This window comes from Lolium rigidum, chromosome 7, assembly GCF_022539505.1.
Source record: "Lolium rigidum isolate FL_2022 chromosome 7, APGP_CSIRO_Lrig_0.1, whole genome shotgun sequence".
NCBI lineage: Eukaryota > Viridiplantae > Streptophyta > Magnoliopsida > Poales > Poaceae > Lolium > Lolium rigidum.
This window is the reverse complement of record NC_061514.1, coordinates 122,172,525-122,188,864: the sequence shown is the minus strand read 5'-3', so window position 1 is coordinate 122,188,864 and position 16,340 is coordinate 122,172,525. Positions and strand designations below refer to the sequence as shown.

Sequence of the window (16,340 nt, the reverse complement as noted above, 5' to 3'; positions counted from 1 at the left end):
ACGAACGGTTTTGATGTTAAATCATGGCGTTGCGGCGCAGGGCAGCCACAAGATTTGGCCGGGGAAATCTTGGGGTGGTAGGATGGATAGAGCGCTGGCCAATGGGGTGCCGGCGGCACCGGATTCTGCTGCGCCGGTGGACGCCGCGTGGACAATATCCTGGGCCTTGATGCTCCTTGTGATCTGTGGGCACTGCCTGCCAATCGGACTGTGTGTCGTAGGATCTCCATGGTGACTAGTGAAATTGTGAAAGTGAGGCCCGATCGATGGCCACCTTTGGAGACGGCACGTACAGACGATATACTTAGATTTTTTTTCTACCGCCATCCAAGTTTAAAGCTTGTGGTGAGATGGCGATGCAAGTTATGCACCCAAAAAAATTGGCCCTTTTTTGGGGAGATTAACACAAGCGGCCTCGCAATCTTGCATCCATTAGAACAAGCTAGAACCTTTGCGACGATGGAAGACCTTTCTGTGTTCGATGGCGATGGAAGACCTTTAGCTTCGGTAACAATTTTTTTTAGAAGAATAACCTTTCCTAACTTTTTTAGAACATAACCTGTCCTTAACTGTGTATGTAAAAGGACCTCATGGCATATGAGCTATCCATGCAACCATGCATACTTTTATGTTGGGCTGAGTTCAATTAGACACCTAAGGCCCTTTTTTATTCACATGATTTAAAAATACAGAAATATTAAAAATGTTGTATTATAAAATGAAGTGCAAATAAATCATGGCCTATTTGCCATGACATTTGAATAGTAGTACAAGATTTATAAAATGATCTTTGATGGCGCACAAAACAATGTAGGATTCTTCAAATTGGAGTGGATGGCAATTTTCCTATGAAACCTAATGCGAATAAATCATAAGGAAATATTACTATGATTTACAACCCTACAAATCAAACAACTCATAGGACAAAAATGCATAGAAATCCTTTGAATCGAAAAGGGCCCTAGGTGTCTAATTGAACTCGGCCCAACATAAAAGTATGCATGGTTGCATGGATAGCTCATATGCAGCGAAGCTTTCAGTTTTTTTTTAATCAGATGGGGCCAGAGCTATATTGCCCCACTTATCACTGTGATCCCAAACAGCATTCAGCCACGAAGCACATGACAGTTTGCTGCTCAGGACACATTCAGGGTGAAAACTGAAAAATATGTTCCAACAGACTCCCATCCTATGACAGTAGCACAAGAAACTGGAGAGCAATCAATTTTGAACAATATCACCACACCACCAATGCTTAACAACTGGGAGAATTTTACACTTGAACTGAAAGGTCCATATAGACTGGAAGTATATGTACCCATATATAGTAAAATATATGTAGCGGTAGTCTGGCAGACTAGTAGTAGCATGAATGAAATTGGGATCTCAGCGGCAATTCCCTTCGTTCACGCGACTACTATCTTCCAAGGTTGTTTATACTTTCATGACCAGCTTGTAGAAGTAATCTCTGAACCACAGTGGGACATAGTACAAGATTGTCAAAACAGCAGTGAACTGGCCATAAGCGAACCAGGCTGGAGGGTTCTTCTTAAGAACCATTTTTACAACTCTCTTTGCAAGGTCTTCTGCCAGAACACACCCGGCGCCCTGGGATATATCGGTCCTGGCTCGAAGTGACTTATCGTACGCTTTGTAGTACTTCCAGTCGTTTATTTGATCATACTTGTCTGCAGAGTTACTTCCTATATTTGACTTAGTGCCTCCTGGGGCAACAATCATGACATTTATGCCAAAATTTCTTAATTCCACCCTGCAACAGTGCAATATATATACCAAGTTATGACAGCAGATATGAATAAATGCTGATTCAGATGGTACAAAATGAACAGTAACAAGTTGACAAGTGCTAACCCTACAAGAATATGACATGAGAAAGTACAAAGGAAACTCTGAATAGTGTTAAAATGTTGCTTGTGATACTAACACTAGTTGTTATTGTTATTACTGAGTAAAGGTATCAAAACATGTCAAATACTATAGAAGAAAGGTATGGATACTATTAGCTGTTAGTGTTCTTTATTTTACCCAATTTAAATTATGACTCCGAAATTTAATATAGTATTGATCATTCGAAGAGAAAAATCTATAAGCATGCATACAGAGTAGCACCCATAAATAGATTTTCACCGTTGGGTACATTCAGATGCTTTAAGTTTAATGGACATCACGCATCACTGTAATATTAATCCTTGAATGCACAAACCTTAGTGTATCACTCAATGCATGAAGAGCAGCTTTTGATGCGGAATATGCACCAGCCCACGGTCCGGGAGCCAAGGCAGTAATGCTTCCAACATTCACAATCGTGCCTTTGCGTCTTTCCATCATGTGAGGAATAACAGCTTGAATCATCCTCATTGCTCCTGCAGGTGAAAAGATAGCTGAAGTCATTTAGTGCCGCGCAAATGGGGCCTACACAATAATCTAGAAAGCTCACAGTTTACAGTTTTTGAAAAAAAAAGATTGTTTTAATGCTAAAAAAGACATTACAGGCATGAACTAGCCAATCCAAGCAACAGCGTGGGGGCAGAGGCAGTACAAGACCAACAGCTCAATCCTTCAATAGCAAACATAGGATGAAGTTATGAAGTAGTCCCCTGTTCCATAATATAAGAAGTTATTACAACCGATATAGGTTGTACTTGGTTGTGATAGCATCTTATATTACGGGGTGGTGGGAGTTCTTAGTTGGTTACATTTACTTGACATCACCTGTTGTAAAGCTGAAGCTTTCAGATGAGAGACGGTGGTAAAGGTGAAGCTACCTGTTGACCATACTGATTTGTGTTCCTAATTACTTATGCAAATTGTGTTATCATAGGCCTAATGAGACATAACATTTGCGTGATCCAATGGGATAGTTTCTAAATTCCAAATTCTCAGTCGCCTCCTCCTCCCCTACGGGCACCACCATCGCTTGGACGGTTTCCAGGAAAATCAATGGCACTCCTCTTATCCTATTTTGGTCTTTTTTTCGCGGAAACGCAAAAGCCTTGCGTTTCAATGCATTGATAGAAAGAAGGTTATATGTACAAGTCCCCGGAAGGACCACACCCCGCCATACAATTCGACCCAAGAAAGAAACCTAATCTAGGGGAGGAGCTGGCGAACACCCCGGGCTCCCGCGTTCGCCCATAACTTCGCATCGGCAGCAATGTCGTTGAACAGGGACGTCACCAAGGGGCACGCGTTGTCGAAGACCGCCGCGTTCCGGTGTTTCCAAATCCACCATGCCGTAAGCATGATTATCGATGAAGTGCCTTTGCGCAGCTGGCGAGGGGCGGTCCGCACCACCAGCGACCACCACTCCGCGAAGTCGCCCTCGACTGTGGGAGGACCAGAGGTGGACCGGATCCACGAGAGGACCTCAAACCAAATGGTCCTGGAGAACGAACATCCGGTGAGCAGGTGCGACATGGTCTCCATCGATTGGTCAAAGAGCGGGCATCTAGGCGCGTGTGGCAGGGCCCGCCGCGCCATCCTCTCACCCGTCCAACACCTGTTGAGGCAGGCCAACCAGATGAAGAACTTCACCCTTGGCGGCGCCCAGAATTTCCAATTCAGCCTCCAAGATCCTGAGGTGATGGCCCCCTGGAAGAGGGTGTCATAGCAGGATGTAGAGGAGTATTGGCCATCCGCCGTCCAACGCCAAAGCAACCTATCTTGGTCTGTCGACAGCTGTATGTCTCTGAGTCTTCCCCATAGCTGCACGTACTGCCAAAGTGCAAGAGCACTGGGTGCGCCTGCAATGTCAGGGACCCAAGCGTGATCCACAAGCGCTTCGCGAACCGTACGCGCCTTCCTGCGGCGATTAGACACCAGCGCGTAGATCTCCGGCGCCATCTGTCTTCCCAGAAGAGGGCTGATTCCCCATTGCCGACCACCATAGAGATAGAGGCCGCAAAGGCATCTAGCTCCACCTTCGAGAACTGCATATCGAGCCCGCGCCATGGTCGCATGGGGTCAGTACGCATCCTCGAGATCCAACGCACCCTCAGACTGATCGCAGTGTGCGCTAAGTCGGGAATCCCAAGGCCCCTCAACCACAGCGGCCGGTACACCCTAGACCAGTTCACGTGACAGTGGCCTCCATTAGCATCAGCCCTGACAGCTCAGAGAAACCCGCGCAGGATCTTGTTAACCTGCTTCAGCGTTTTCTTGTCGAGGCCTAGCACCATCAGCTGGTGCAAAGGGATAACTGCGAGCAGCGCAGTGCTAGACGCCCTGCCCTAGGCATCATGGATGCCCGCCAGGTAGGGAGTTTGTCAGCCAAGCGGTCCACCAAGGGCTGGAAGGACGCAGCCGTCAGCCTCCGCAAAGAAAGCGGGATGCCTGCCAGGTAGGGAGTTTGGTCATTTTCTTTAGCAGGACTTTTACTACTGGAGAAGAGATGTTCTTCAAGAGATCATTGGCCTGATCACTTCATCAGTGGTAGAGGATGTAGCATATCCTGCTATATATTGTTAAATCATGTTCTCTTCACATTGTAAATCAAGCTGTAGGCATCATATAATGGATGATGTTGTAATGTGGTCGTCATTCTAATGCACAAGCAGGTTACCCAAGGATGCTTTTAGTTGAACCAATTCGTCATTGGATTCGCTAAATCTCGATTACCTATGTCTACTAAGCTAGATACTGAGAGCACACTACTGAGTACTGACTACTTGCAGTCCACTTCTTGAAGTATTCTGCCTAATTTAGAAGCTCGTCCTCGAAAGAAAATTCACATTATTTCCGATTTTGTATGTTCCCTTCCTTTATGTAGATCCAAGAATCATTAAAGCTTTTATAATTCTGCTTGGGTCTTAATCGGAATCTAGGATCTAGAATCTTGTCTGCCTTAGTGAACATCGCAATCACCAGGCGCGGCGGAGCAAACAGCAAAGACAATAATCGCGCAAAAATAAGGCAATAATTTGGTAGCCTACCAAAGACATTGGTGTCGAACACCTGTTGGAAGGAGTCCATGGGCACCTCGGCGAGCGGCGCGACGAGGTGAACCCCGGCGTTGTTGACGAGCACGTCGACGCAACCGAACTCGCGCAGGGCGTCCCCGACGGCGCGGCGCGCGCTCTCGTCGGAGCCCACGTCGAGCTCCAGCAGCAGGTACCGCGGGTCCCCCTCGAGCCCGCGCATGGACGCGCGCGACCGCGCCGTGGCCACGACCGCGCACCCCGCCGCCGCGAACGCCCGCGCCATCGCGTTCCCGATTCCCCCCTCCGAGCACCCCGTCACTAGCACCACCGGCCGGCCCTGCCCCTCTCCCTCCCCTCCTAGCATCGGCGCCGCCATCGCCGGGGATTCCCGTGTCTTCTTTGGACTTTGCCTGCTACTGGCACTCGGAGTCTGAGACGGCGAGGTCTTTTTAGCCAGACTGTACTCGCGCACGTCCTCCTAAGACTTTTTTTTTCGACGATGTACGTCCGTAGGCATATATTAGTTGTGTTTGATCAAGATTTAAATTAAATATGTTTAAAATATGAAAATAAAAAGTAAGTCTGGATTTTTTCTAGTCACTTCAAAATAAAGTTGTTGGGAGGGTTTTTGTTTTTCATGTTTAAAACCTAAAACAACTTCTCTTCCTGCTTGACTTCATAAAATAGAGTTTAGAATTAGAGGTACATAACAATACATAGTTGGTACATATACAAGCAACATAACACGAGGAGGATATAAACGGCTGTACTGCTGCAAATTGTCCCGCCGCAACTACCAAGAACACATGTCCTCCACTATCGGGGAGAAGAAGAGCATCAGTAGTTGATCCACACTTTAACGTTGAAGAAACCCCTAGCCATGAGGCGTTAACGAGCCACAGTAGCCACCCATCTCGTAAGACTGGATCTAACCTGATAAGAAAAATCAGTCGGAGGAGCCCTTCGACCTCTTGGACTGGGAGACCATTATTTCTAAGAGAACCATCAACATCTGCCCCACCAAGACGTTGATAGAGGAACCTTAAAAGCCAGAAAGCCAAAAACTACAACACACACAAACGAGAACCAAGCCTCCCCTCCCTCTCGCGATGCTAGAACGGCAATTGGAGGGGAAGGGGAGCGGCAGACTTGCCGGCGCTCCGATATTGATACGATGATAACTGCCTTGTGGAATGAAAACTGCCCCCACGTAGTCTCTTTCACTCGTAAGACATTTTTGGGGAAGTACATGTCTTGTCGATGTTAATTCGGAACGAGAAATATGGATTAGAAGTATGAAATCTCTTAAAAGTCAAACTTGTGGAGAACTCTTTTTCCTCCTCAAAATCACAACGTGTGAAGTGGGATCTAATTTATGCGCATTTTGCGACAATCACTGCCACCCCCACCCGACCCAACTGATGCAAAGCTGTAATGATATGCTACTTACAGCATTTCCGCCAAACAACGGATTGGATTTAGTGTTTGGGGACGGTTTTTCTTCATACCGTGTTTGAGGGGCATCGCTGACCAGCCGCATCCCCAAACAGAATTTAAGATTTTTAAAATTTAGTCGAAAACAGACGAATTCATTCAAACTTGCTATATATGACATGTATTTGAACGAAATAGATAAAATTTAAAGTCAAACCCTAATTTAGTAGTACTTGCGGTGGGCCAGAGGGGTCGTAGTACTGGTGGAAGTTGTACATATCGTCGATGATGAAGTCCTGCTTGTCGCGCTCGTCAGGCTCGTGGACGGGCTCGTCCTTCACCGCGCCGCTGGGCCCAGTTTCGCCATCGTTGATGAGGTCAACGAACGGCATCCCAGCGTCGCGGCTGGACATGGCGATCGCCGCGTCGAGGTCGCCCTCCAGGCGTCCTTGTCGTTCAACGACGCCATGTACGCCGCGTGCAACCCTGGGCAGTCGTCGGGGTCGTCGCTAGTGGCGATGAGTCGCTGTCGCTGCTCATACTCCGCCATCTGTGCGGCCTTCGCGGCTTCCTCGTCGTCCTGCTCCTCCTTCACCTCCGGCTTCGGAACGAGGAGGGCGCCGCCGGTGCGCCTGTACTGTTGCCGCGTTGGTTCACGGATGTTGATGTTGATGCCGCCACGCCTCCGAAACGCGGCCGGCGTCGCGTACTCGGGCTCCTCCTTCACATCGCGCTTCTGCACACTGTACGGCGTGGCGCGGTGCGAGGAAGGCATCGATCGCGCCGGCCCCGAAGAGTTCGAGGAGTACGAGTACATCCTCCTCGGTTGCCAGCGCGTTGCGGCCGAAGGAGATGGTGGCGGAGAAGCTGGCATCTCCAACCTTGGGGCGCCCCTATGGATGTCGTCGACGACGGCCGAGAGGGTGCGCCCGAGAACGCCCCAGAAAAGGACGCACCCCTCCTTGTTCCACATGTTCCTCCGGCCGACGAGCCCATCGGTGTAATTCATGTCAGCATCGTACTGCGCCTAGAAGAAGTCCGCCCACCAGTCATCGTTACCGGTGGGGGCCCATGTGGGATCGGCATGCTCCTCGGCGCTAAGGCGAGCGCGCTGGGTCCTGATCGCGTCCCTCCAGCGATCGGTTCCCGGTGGCGGAGGTGGCGGGACGCCGATCCCGTTGACGGCCATCCTCTAGCCGCTGATACGTCCAAAACGTATCTACTTTCCCGAACACTTTTGCTATTGTTTTGCCTCTAATTTGTGTGTTTTGGATGCAACTAACACGGACTAACGCTGTTTTCAGCAGAACTGTTCTGGTGTCTCGTTTTTGTGCGTAAATCCAACTTTCGGGAAAAACCTCGGAATTTATACGAGAAGGCCCTATTTTCCCAGAACACTTACGGAGCCAGAAGGGCAAGTCAGGTGGAGGCCCGAGGGCCCCACACCCTAGGGCGGCGCGGCCTAGGAGGGGGGCGCGCGGCCCTAGCGTGTGGCCCCCTCGGCAGGCCTCCGACGCCCTCCTTCGGACTACTTATCGCCCTCGACCTAAAACGCACAGGGAGAAGTCGAAGTCGCGGGAAACCCTCCAGAACGCCGCCACATCGCGAAACTCCGTCTCGGGAGCCAGAAGTCTCCGTTCTGGCACTCCGCCGGGACGGGGAATTGGAGGAGATCATCGCCATCATCACCACCGACGCCTCTCCATCGACCAGCCATGTTTCCCCCATCCATGTGTGAGTAATTCCCCCGCTGTAGGCTCGAAGGGGATGGTAGGGATTGGATGAGATTGGTCATGTAATAGTGTAAGATTGTTAGGGCATAGCGCCTAGTGTCCGTAATTGGTACTTTGATGATATTGTTGCAACTTGTTATGCTTAATGCTTGTCACTAGGGCCCGAGTGCCATGATCTCAGATCTGAACATATTATTATTTCATCATGATATTCATTGTTTATGGTCTTACCTGCAAGTTGTATACACATGTCGCTGTCCGGAACCAATGGCCCCGAAGTGACAGAAATCGGGACAACTCGGAGGGGATGGTAGTGATGTGAGGATCACATGTGTTCACGGAGTGTTAATGCTTTGCTCCGGTACTCTATTAAAAGGAGTACCTTAATATCCAGTAGATTCCCTTGAGGCCCGGCTGCCACCGGCTGGTAGAACAAAAGATGTTGTGCAAGTTTCTCATTGCGAGCACGTACGACTATAATTGGAACACATGCCTATTGATTGCTTTGTACTTAGACACCGTTTTATTATTATCCGCAAATGCCCCGCTTGATTGTTACATGAGTTTCTCTCATCCATGCAACGCCCGTTATCCGTCCCCGTGCCTACGATATTTTAATCCTGCCGTTTACTATAATCACTACCGCTGTCTTTGTTACTCTGCTGTCGTTATTTCACTACCGCTACTGCTATAAAATCTATTACTATCGATAAACTCTTGCGAGCAAGTTCTGTTTCCAGGTGCAGCTGAATTGACAACTCCGCTGTTAAGGCTTTCAAGTATTCTTTGTCTCCCCTTGTGTCGAATCAATAAATTGGGTTTTACTACCCGCGAAGACAGCTGCGATCCCCTATACTTGTGGGTTATCAAGACCGTTTTCTGGCGCCGTTGCCGGGGAGCATAGCTTTATTTGGAAGTTCACTTGGATTGATATTGTTCGCTGCAAATTCTCCATCATGGGTAAAACTCGTGATCCTAAAGTCGCCATATTACCATCCACTACAAGAAAAGGTACAACTCGAGTACCTCTGTCGCTCTTGATTCACCATCTCGTGATTGATAAACTTGTTTCACCACCACATGCTTCACTTGCTGGTACTTCTGCTGAATCTGAAAACTCTTATAATATTGATGATGCTTCCGCTGTGCTTGATGATAGTGGTTCATTGGGATCTTTTCTAGATGCTACAATTGCTAGGTCTAGACAAATTGAAAATGCTGAAACTCCTGATGCTACTACACCTGTTAGTTCACCTGAACTTGATTATTCTAGTGATGATCCCGATGAAGATTATGTGGAGCTTAATGATGATCTTATTAATAGATGCAATGCTACCGCTCGATGCAAGTAAAATTAAAAAGTTTCTCACACAATATACCGTTAGACATAAGTTATCTCCCGATCCTAAATTTGCCACATCTCCTATATGCATTAAGGATAAAGATTATGATTTTTCTCTTGATCTATCTCATATAGCTATTGTAGAGAAAGCACCCTTTTGTGGTACCGAAAAAGAAAGTGTCTGTAGAACACATGATTGAACTTTCTTCTATGAGTAGTTTGTTTTCTGATGATATCAAGATGCGTACTTATTTTGTCGTTAAATTTTTTCCTTTCTCATTAAAGGATGATGCTAAAACTTGGTATAATAATTTGCCTCCTGGTTCTATTAAAAATCCAACTGATTTGTGTGATGTTTTCTTTCGAAAATACTTTCCTGCTAGTGCTCAACATGTTGCTTTACGTAAAATTTATAGATTTGACCAGGGAGATGAAGAGAAATTGCCCGAGGCTTGGGCAAGATTTTGTTCTCTTATCGAGCTCGACCTGGACATGATTTAGAAAAGAATGATCTACTTGATATATTTTATAGTGGACTAACCATTGAGTCTAGGGCATATTTGGATAGTTGTGTTGGTTGTGTTTTCAGGAAAAGAACTCCGCACGTAAGCCGAAGAATTATTGGCTAAAATAGGCCGGAATCATGATGATTGGACTACGCCTCGAACCAATTCCAACGCCAATATTGAAGAAGAGGGGTTTAATTAAATTGAATAATGAAGATATGAGGGAAGCCAAGAAGTCTCTCAAGGAGAAAGGTATTAAATCTGAAGATGTGAAGAATCTACCTCCCATAGAAGACATATGTGAGATAATTCCCCCTTCATCCATGATTGAGGTAAACTCCCTTCAGCGCTTTACTAGGGAAGATATTCCGTATTCAAAACCTCCTGCTCAATGCTTAGATGAGTTTGATAATTATATTGTTAAGCAAGAAAATTTTAATATGAGAGTAGAGAATCATCTAATGGAAAATTCTCAAGCTATTAGCAATTTGCATGATATTGTGGAGAGAACCTCCAATGATGTTAAGATGCTTGTTAAACATTTTCAAATGGTTCAAACTCAAATTGATCAACTCACTAAAGTGCAAAATGACTTATTACATAATAATTCTAAGGAGAAACATGCTTATGAAGTAACAACTAGAGGTGGTGTCTCTACCCAGGATCCTCTATATCCTGAAGGGCATCCCAAAAGAATTGAACAAGATTCTCAACGCATCGAATCTAGTGCTTCATCTAAGAAAAAGAAGAAGAAACATAAAAATGTTGTAGAATCCTCTGAACCTGTTAATGATCCTAATAGTATTTCTATTTCCGATGCTGAAACTGAAAGTGGTAATGAACATGATAAAGATAATGATAAGAATGATGCTTCTGATAAAGAAGAAGTTGAAGATGAACCTGAAAAGCAAGATAAAAATAAAAAGTATACTAAAGAAGATTTTATTGATAAGAAACATGGTAATGAAAGGGAACCTTGGGTGCAAAAGCAAATGCCTTTTCCTGCTAAGAAACTAAAATCAAAGGAAGAAGAACACTATAATAAATTTTGTGATTGGATGAAACCTTTATTCTTGCAAATCCCTTTGACTGATGCTATTAAATTGGCTCCTTATTCAAAGTATATAAAAGATATTGTTACTAACAAAAGGAAAATCCCCAATGAGGAAATTTTCACTATGCTTGCTAATTACTCTTTCAATGGCAAAGTTCCAAAGAAGTTGGGCGACCCAGGTATACCTACTATTCCTTGTTCTATTAAGAATAATTATGTTAAAGCCGCTCTATGTGACTTGGGAGCCGGTGTTAGTGTTATGCTTTTTTCTCTTTATAAGAGACTTTACTTAGATAAGTTGATACCTACTGATATATCTTTGCAAATGGCTGATAAATCTACTTGCTATTCCCGTTGGTATATGTGAGGATGTTCCTGTTCAAGTTACTAATATCCGCTTGATATTAACCGATTTTGTTGTGTTGGAAATGCCTGAAGATGATAATATGTCTATTATTCTTGGGAGACCTTTTCTTAACACCGCAGGGGCTGTTATTGATTGCAATAAAGGAAAGGTTACTTTCAATGTTGATGATAGGGAGCACACCGTCTATTTCCCCAACAGGATTGAGAAAGCATGTGGAGTTAATACAATTTCTAATGTGAGAACTATCAAATTGGGAACTATTGATTGTCCAATATATGAGCCTAAAGAAGAATATCAAACTCTTGTGATTGGATCCATATCAATACAATTCAAGGTAACATGATTGATTTGAGGTTTATTTCTTCTTATGCTATGTAAAATTTATTTGGTGGCAAGACTTGATCAACCTTGTTAACAAATACTTTTTATATGCATAGAGGAGGTAAACAACATCTCTTTCTTCCTCCACTTGTTTTACTTACCGTAGCAATACATTTGTATCTTTACTTTATTGCATTATTGTGCCAAGTAAAGTCCGTAATAGAAAGTTGATGCTAGATTTGGATTTACGCACGTAAACAGCATTTCTGGCTATCACGAATCTGGGTAGGGTTCTCTGTAGGTAACTCAGAAAAATCTGTCAATTTTCGTGAGTGATCCTCAGATATGTACGCAACTTTCATTAGTTTTGAGTTTTCTGATTTGAGCAACGGAAGTACCTCTTAAAAATTCGTCTTTCATCGGCTGTTCTGTTTTGACAGATTCTGTCTCTGTTTTTTGCATTGTCTCTTGTGGACTTTAAGTGAGGCTTTCTAGACGTGGAGAGTTGTAGCTAATGTTTTATTGAGTTCTTGCAATGTGTCACTACAGGACTAAAGTGGATTAAAGTTTTTGAGTACTAACCCCTCTAATAAAGTTTATGAGAAGTTTGGTGTGGCAGAAGTTTTCAAGGGTCAAGTGAGAAGGGTGATATAATGTGATCAAGAAGAGTCAAAAGCCTAAGCTTGGGGGGAGGTATACCGGCATCACTCATTCTTTGCATATTATGGTTGCGGATACTTGTACATACTTGTTTAGTTTCTTTGAGTGGTTTTCTAATGAGAGGGAGATGATATTTGGGGAAGTGCTGCCTGAAAACAGATTCTGGACTGTTACTAAAAAAATTCGTGCGCACAGCACGTAACGTTATTTTGAGCTGCCAATTTTTTTGCATGTTCCCCAGGTTGTTATCTAACTTTCATTAGTTGAACACTTTTCGAGCTGAGCAGCTTAAGAATTTCTTTAAAATCGATTACTGTACTGCTGTCAAGTTTTGGCAGATTTCTGCCATCTTGCTTTTCTGTGTTTCTTTTAGTTTTCATTTTCTTGTTCTTGCTTTGTTTCTTTCCTAAAACACAAAAAGACCAAAAATATTTCTGTTGTTTCTCTTCATCATTTGTTTATTTTGGTTTCTTGTATTTGTTTCGCTTTATTTGCTATTGCTAGTTTGCTATAAGAAAACCCAAAAAGATTTTGCTTTGTTTGCTTGCTTCCTTTTATTCTTGTTCTCAAATTCGAAAACACCAAAAATATTTGCTGTTATTCTTTGGTTTTTAAAGTTCTTTATGAGTTCAATGGTCTTCGGTGGCTGGAGCGTGGTTTTCATTTCATATTATCCAAGCTACACAAGTGAAAGACAATAATGACGATATTCGACGATCTGATTGTGGTGAGAGGCTGGTATGAACTCTATTTGTTTTCATTTTTGTACATATACTCATCCATGTGAGCATGCTTAGTTGGTTCATGTGAGGTATATGTCATTTAAGAAAGTCTAGTAGTTCATGATCTCTCATGTTTAGCTCCAATTTATTAATATGAGTAGCATGTCATGGATGTTTGCTTGCATTGTTTTATTCATAGATAGGTATGATATTGTGGAATCCTCCTCTGAATAATTCGGTTGAATTAACTTGGCACATGCTCACGCATGCATATGACTCGAACAAAAGTCAATTAAGCCTCGATGATTTACATTGCTTCGTAGTTCGGTATCACTTTTATGCCTCGCTTAATTTATTTTGCCGCAAGCATGATTATGACAGTTCATCGCTCTCTTGATTTGTCGCTCCCTAGTCTTTTGCTAGCCTTCACTTGTACTGAGCGGGAACGCTGCTCGTGCTTCCAAACACATGAAAACCAAGTTATTCGAGAGTGTCCACCATAAATACCTATGCATGGCATTTCAAACCATTTCAAGTAAATTCTCATGCGCTACCTTTAAACCTTCAAAATGCTTCTCAATTTGTGTTAATGTTTCATAGCTCATGAGGAAGTATGTGGTGTTTAACGTTCAACCTTTTCATTTACTCTTGACGGACTTTCATATGGACTAGTGGCACATCCGCTTATCCAATAATTTTGCAAAAAGAGCTGGCAATGGGGTTCCCAGCCCCAATTAATCAACTCTCACTAATAATTCTCTTCACATGTTTTGCTCTGATTCATCAGTAAGCAACTTAATTTTGCAAATAGATACTCCTCCATGGTATGTGATTGATGGAAGGCACCCGAGGATTCGGTTAGCCATGGCTTGTGTAAGCAAAGGTTGGGGGAGTGTCACCCATAATAAAAATAAAATACGTGTGTAAACAAAAGAGAAGAGGGATGATCTACCTTGCCTGGTAGAGATAACGTCCTTCATGGGAGCCGCTCTTGAAAGTCCGGTTGGCGAGGTAGTTGGTGTACCCATTACCATTCGTTGACAACAACAAACACCTCTCAAAACAATTTTACTCCTGTTTTAAAAATGAAAAGCTCTAGTGCATGTTAATCCCTGCTTCCCTCTGCGAAGGGTCAATCTTTTAATTTTATGTTGTGTCTCCATCCTTTCTTTGAGCACTTTCTTGAGAGCACAACTGTCATTCTTAGTGTAATATGCTTGTCTCAAAATATGATTGATTGTGGTATAACTTTGATGCTTTTATCTTTGACAATCACTATTTCTAGTCCTTCTATGAACTTCAGAGGTGCCTGAGCATTTATGTTTTGTCTGATCAAATATGGGCAAGCGAGATACCATTCTATCATACTCTTTTATGAACATTGCAATCCTCGCTTATATACATGATTCATGATGCTTATTATTAATTGTTGGTACCTTTCCATGATTGACACAGACTATTAGATGATCTTATTTGCATGTATCTTATTATGAACTCGCCTAAGTGTTAGCCATAGCATGAGAATATTTACATCATATGAACAAATGTGTTCATGAAAGTTCTTTTATCGCTCAGTTGTTAATCTGAATTGCTTGAGGACAAGCAATAAACTAAGCTTGGGGGAGTTGATACGTCCAAAACGTATCTACTTTCCCGAACACTTTTGCTATTGTTTTGCCTCTAATTTGTGTGTTTTGGATGCAACTAACACGGACTAACGCTGTTTTCAGCGAATCTGTTCCGGTGTCTCGTTTTTGTGCGAAATCCAACTTTCGGGAAAAACCTCGGAATTTATACGGAAGGCCCTATTTTCCCGGAACACTTACGGAGCCGGAAGGGCAAGTCGGTGGAGGCCCGAGGGCCCCACACCCTAGGCGGCGCGGCCTAGGAGGGGGCGCGCGGCCCTAGCGTGTGGCCCCCTCGGCAGGCCTCCGACGCCCTCCTTCGGACTACTTATCGCCCTCGACCTAAAAACGCACAGGGAGAAGTCGAAGTCGCGGGAAACCCTCCAGAACGCCGCCACATCGCGAAACTCCGTCTCGGGAGCCAGAATTCTCCGTTCTGGCACTCCGCCGGGACGGGGAATTGGAGGAGATCATCGCCATCATCACCACCGACGCCTCTCCATCGACCAGCCATGTTTCCCCCATCCATGTGTGAGTAATTCCCCCGCTGTAGGCTGAAGGGGATGGTAGGGATTGGATGAGATTGGTCATGTAATAGTGTAAAATTGTTAGGGCATAGTGCCTAGTGTCCGTAATTGGTACTTTGATGATATTGTTGCAACTTGTTATGCTTAATGCTTGTCACTAGGGCCCGAGTGCCATGATCTCAGATCTGAACATGTTATTATTTCATCATGATATTCATTGTTTATGGTCTTACCTGCAAGTTGTATACACATGTCGCTGTCCGGAACCAGTGGCCCCGAAGTGACAGAAATCGGGACAACCGGAGGGGATGGTAGTGATGTGAGGATCACATGTGTTCAGGGAGTGTTAATGCTTTGCTCCGATACTCTATTAAAAGGAGTACCTTAATATCCAGTAGATTCCCTTGAGGCCCGGCTGCCACCGGCTGGTAGGACAAAAGATGTTGTGCAAGTTTCTCATTGCGAGCACGTACGACTATAATTGGAACACATGCCTATTGATTGCTTTGTACTTAGACACCGTTTTATTATTATCTCGCAAATGCCCCGCTTGATTGTTACATGAGTTTCTCTCATCCATGCAACGCCCGTTATCCGTCCCCGTGCCTACGGTATTTTAATCCCGATGTTTACTATAATCACTATTGCTGTCTTTGTTACTCTGTCTGCTGTTATTTCACTATCGCTACTCGCTATAAAACCATTACTATCGATAAACTCTTGCGAGCAAGTCTGTTTCCAGGTGCAGCTGAATTGACAACTCCGCTGTTAAGGCTTTCAAGTATTCTTTGTCTCCCCTTGTGTCGAATCAATAAATTGGGTTTTACTAACCGCGAAGACTGCTGCGATCCCCTATACTTGTAAGTTATCAGCCGCCGCTACTTGCCAGGCGCATGTCCGGCTCCATCGGCTCCATTGAATTCTAGCGTATGTGCGTCGTTACATTTTTTTGAAGGAATCATCATTGCAACCATCATCTCCATGCTCTGATGCTCCAGGGGAATAGTAGATCTGGGTCTCTCGGATCGCACAATGGCGAAACTTTCGGTGTCATTCTTCCTTTTGGGGGCATCATTTTGGAACAAATGGTGTATGGATGGGACTGCTGG

The 16,340-nt window shown here is 44.4% G+C and overlaps 1 protein-coding gene across 1 annotated transcript; it reads right to left on the bottom strand.

Moving 5' to 3' along the window:
* Positions 1–1,198: 1,198 nt before the first annotated feature.
* LOC124676159 (short-chain dehydrogenase PC-15-like) lies at positions 1,199–5,316 on the bottom strand. The gene is made up of 3 exons (XM_047212234.1): positions 4,953–5,316; positions 2,225–2,384; positions 1,199–1,771 (listed from the first exon to the last, which is right to left on the bottom strand). Exons 1-3 carry the CDS (start codon positions 5,314–5,316, stop codon positions 1,435–1,437), a joined length of 861 nt encoding a protein of 286 aa, XP_047068190.1. The 3' UTR covers positions 1,199–1,434.
* Positions 5,317–16,340: the final 11,024 nt, after the last annotated feature.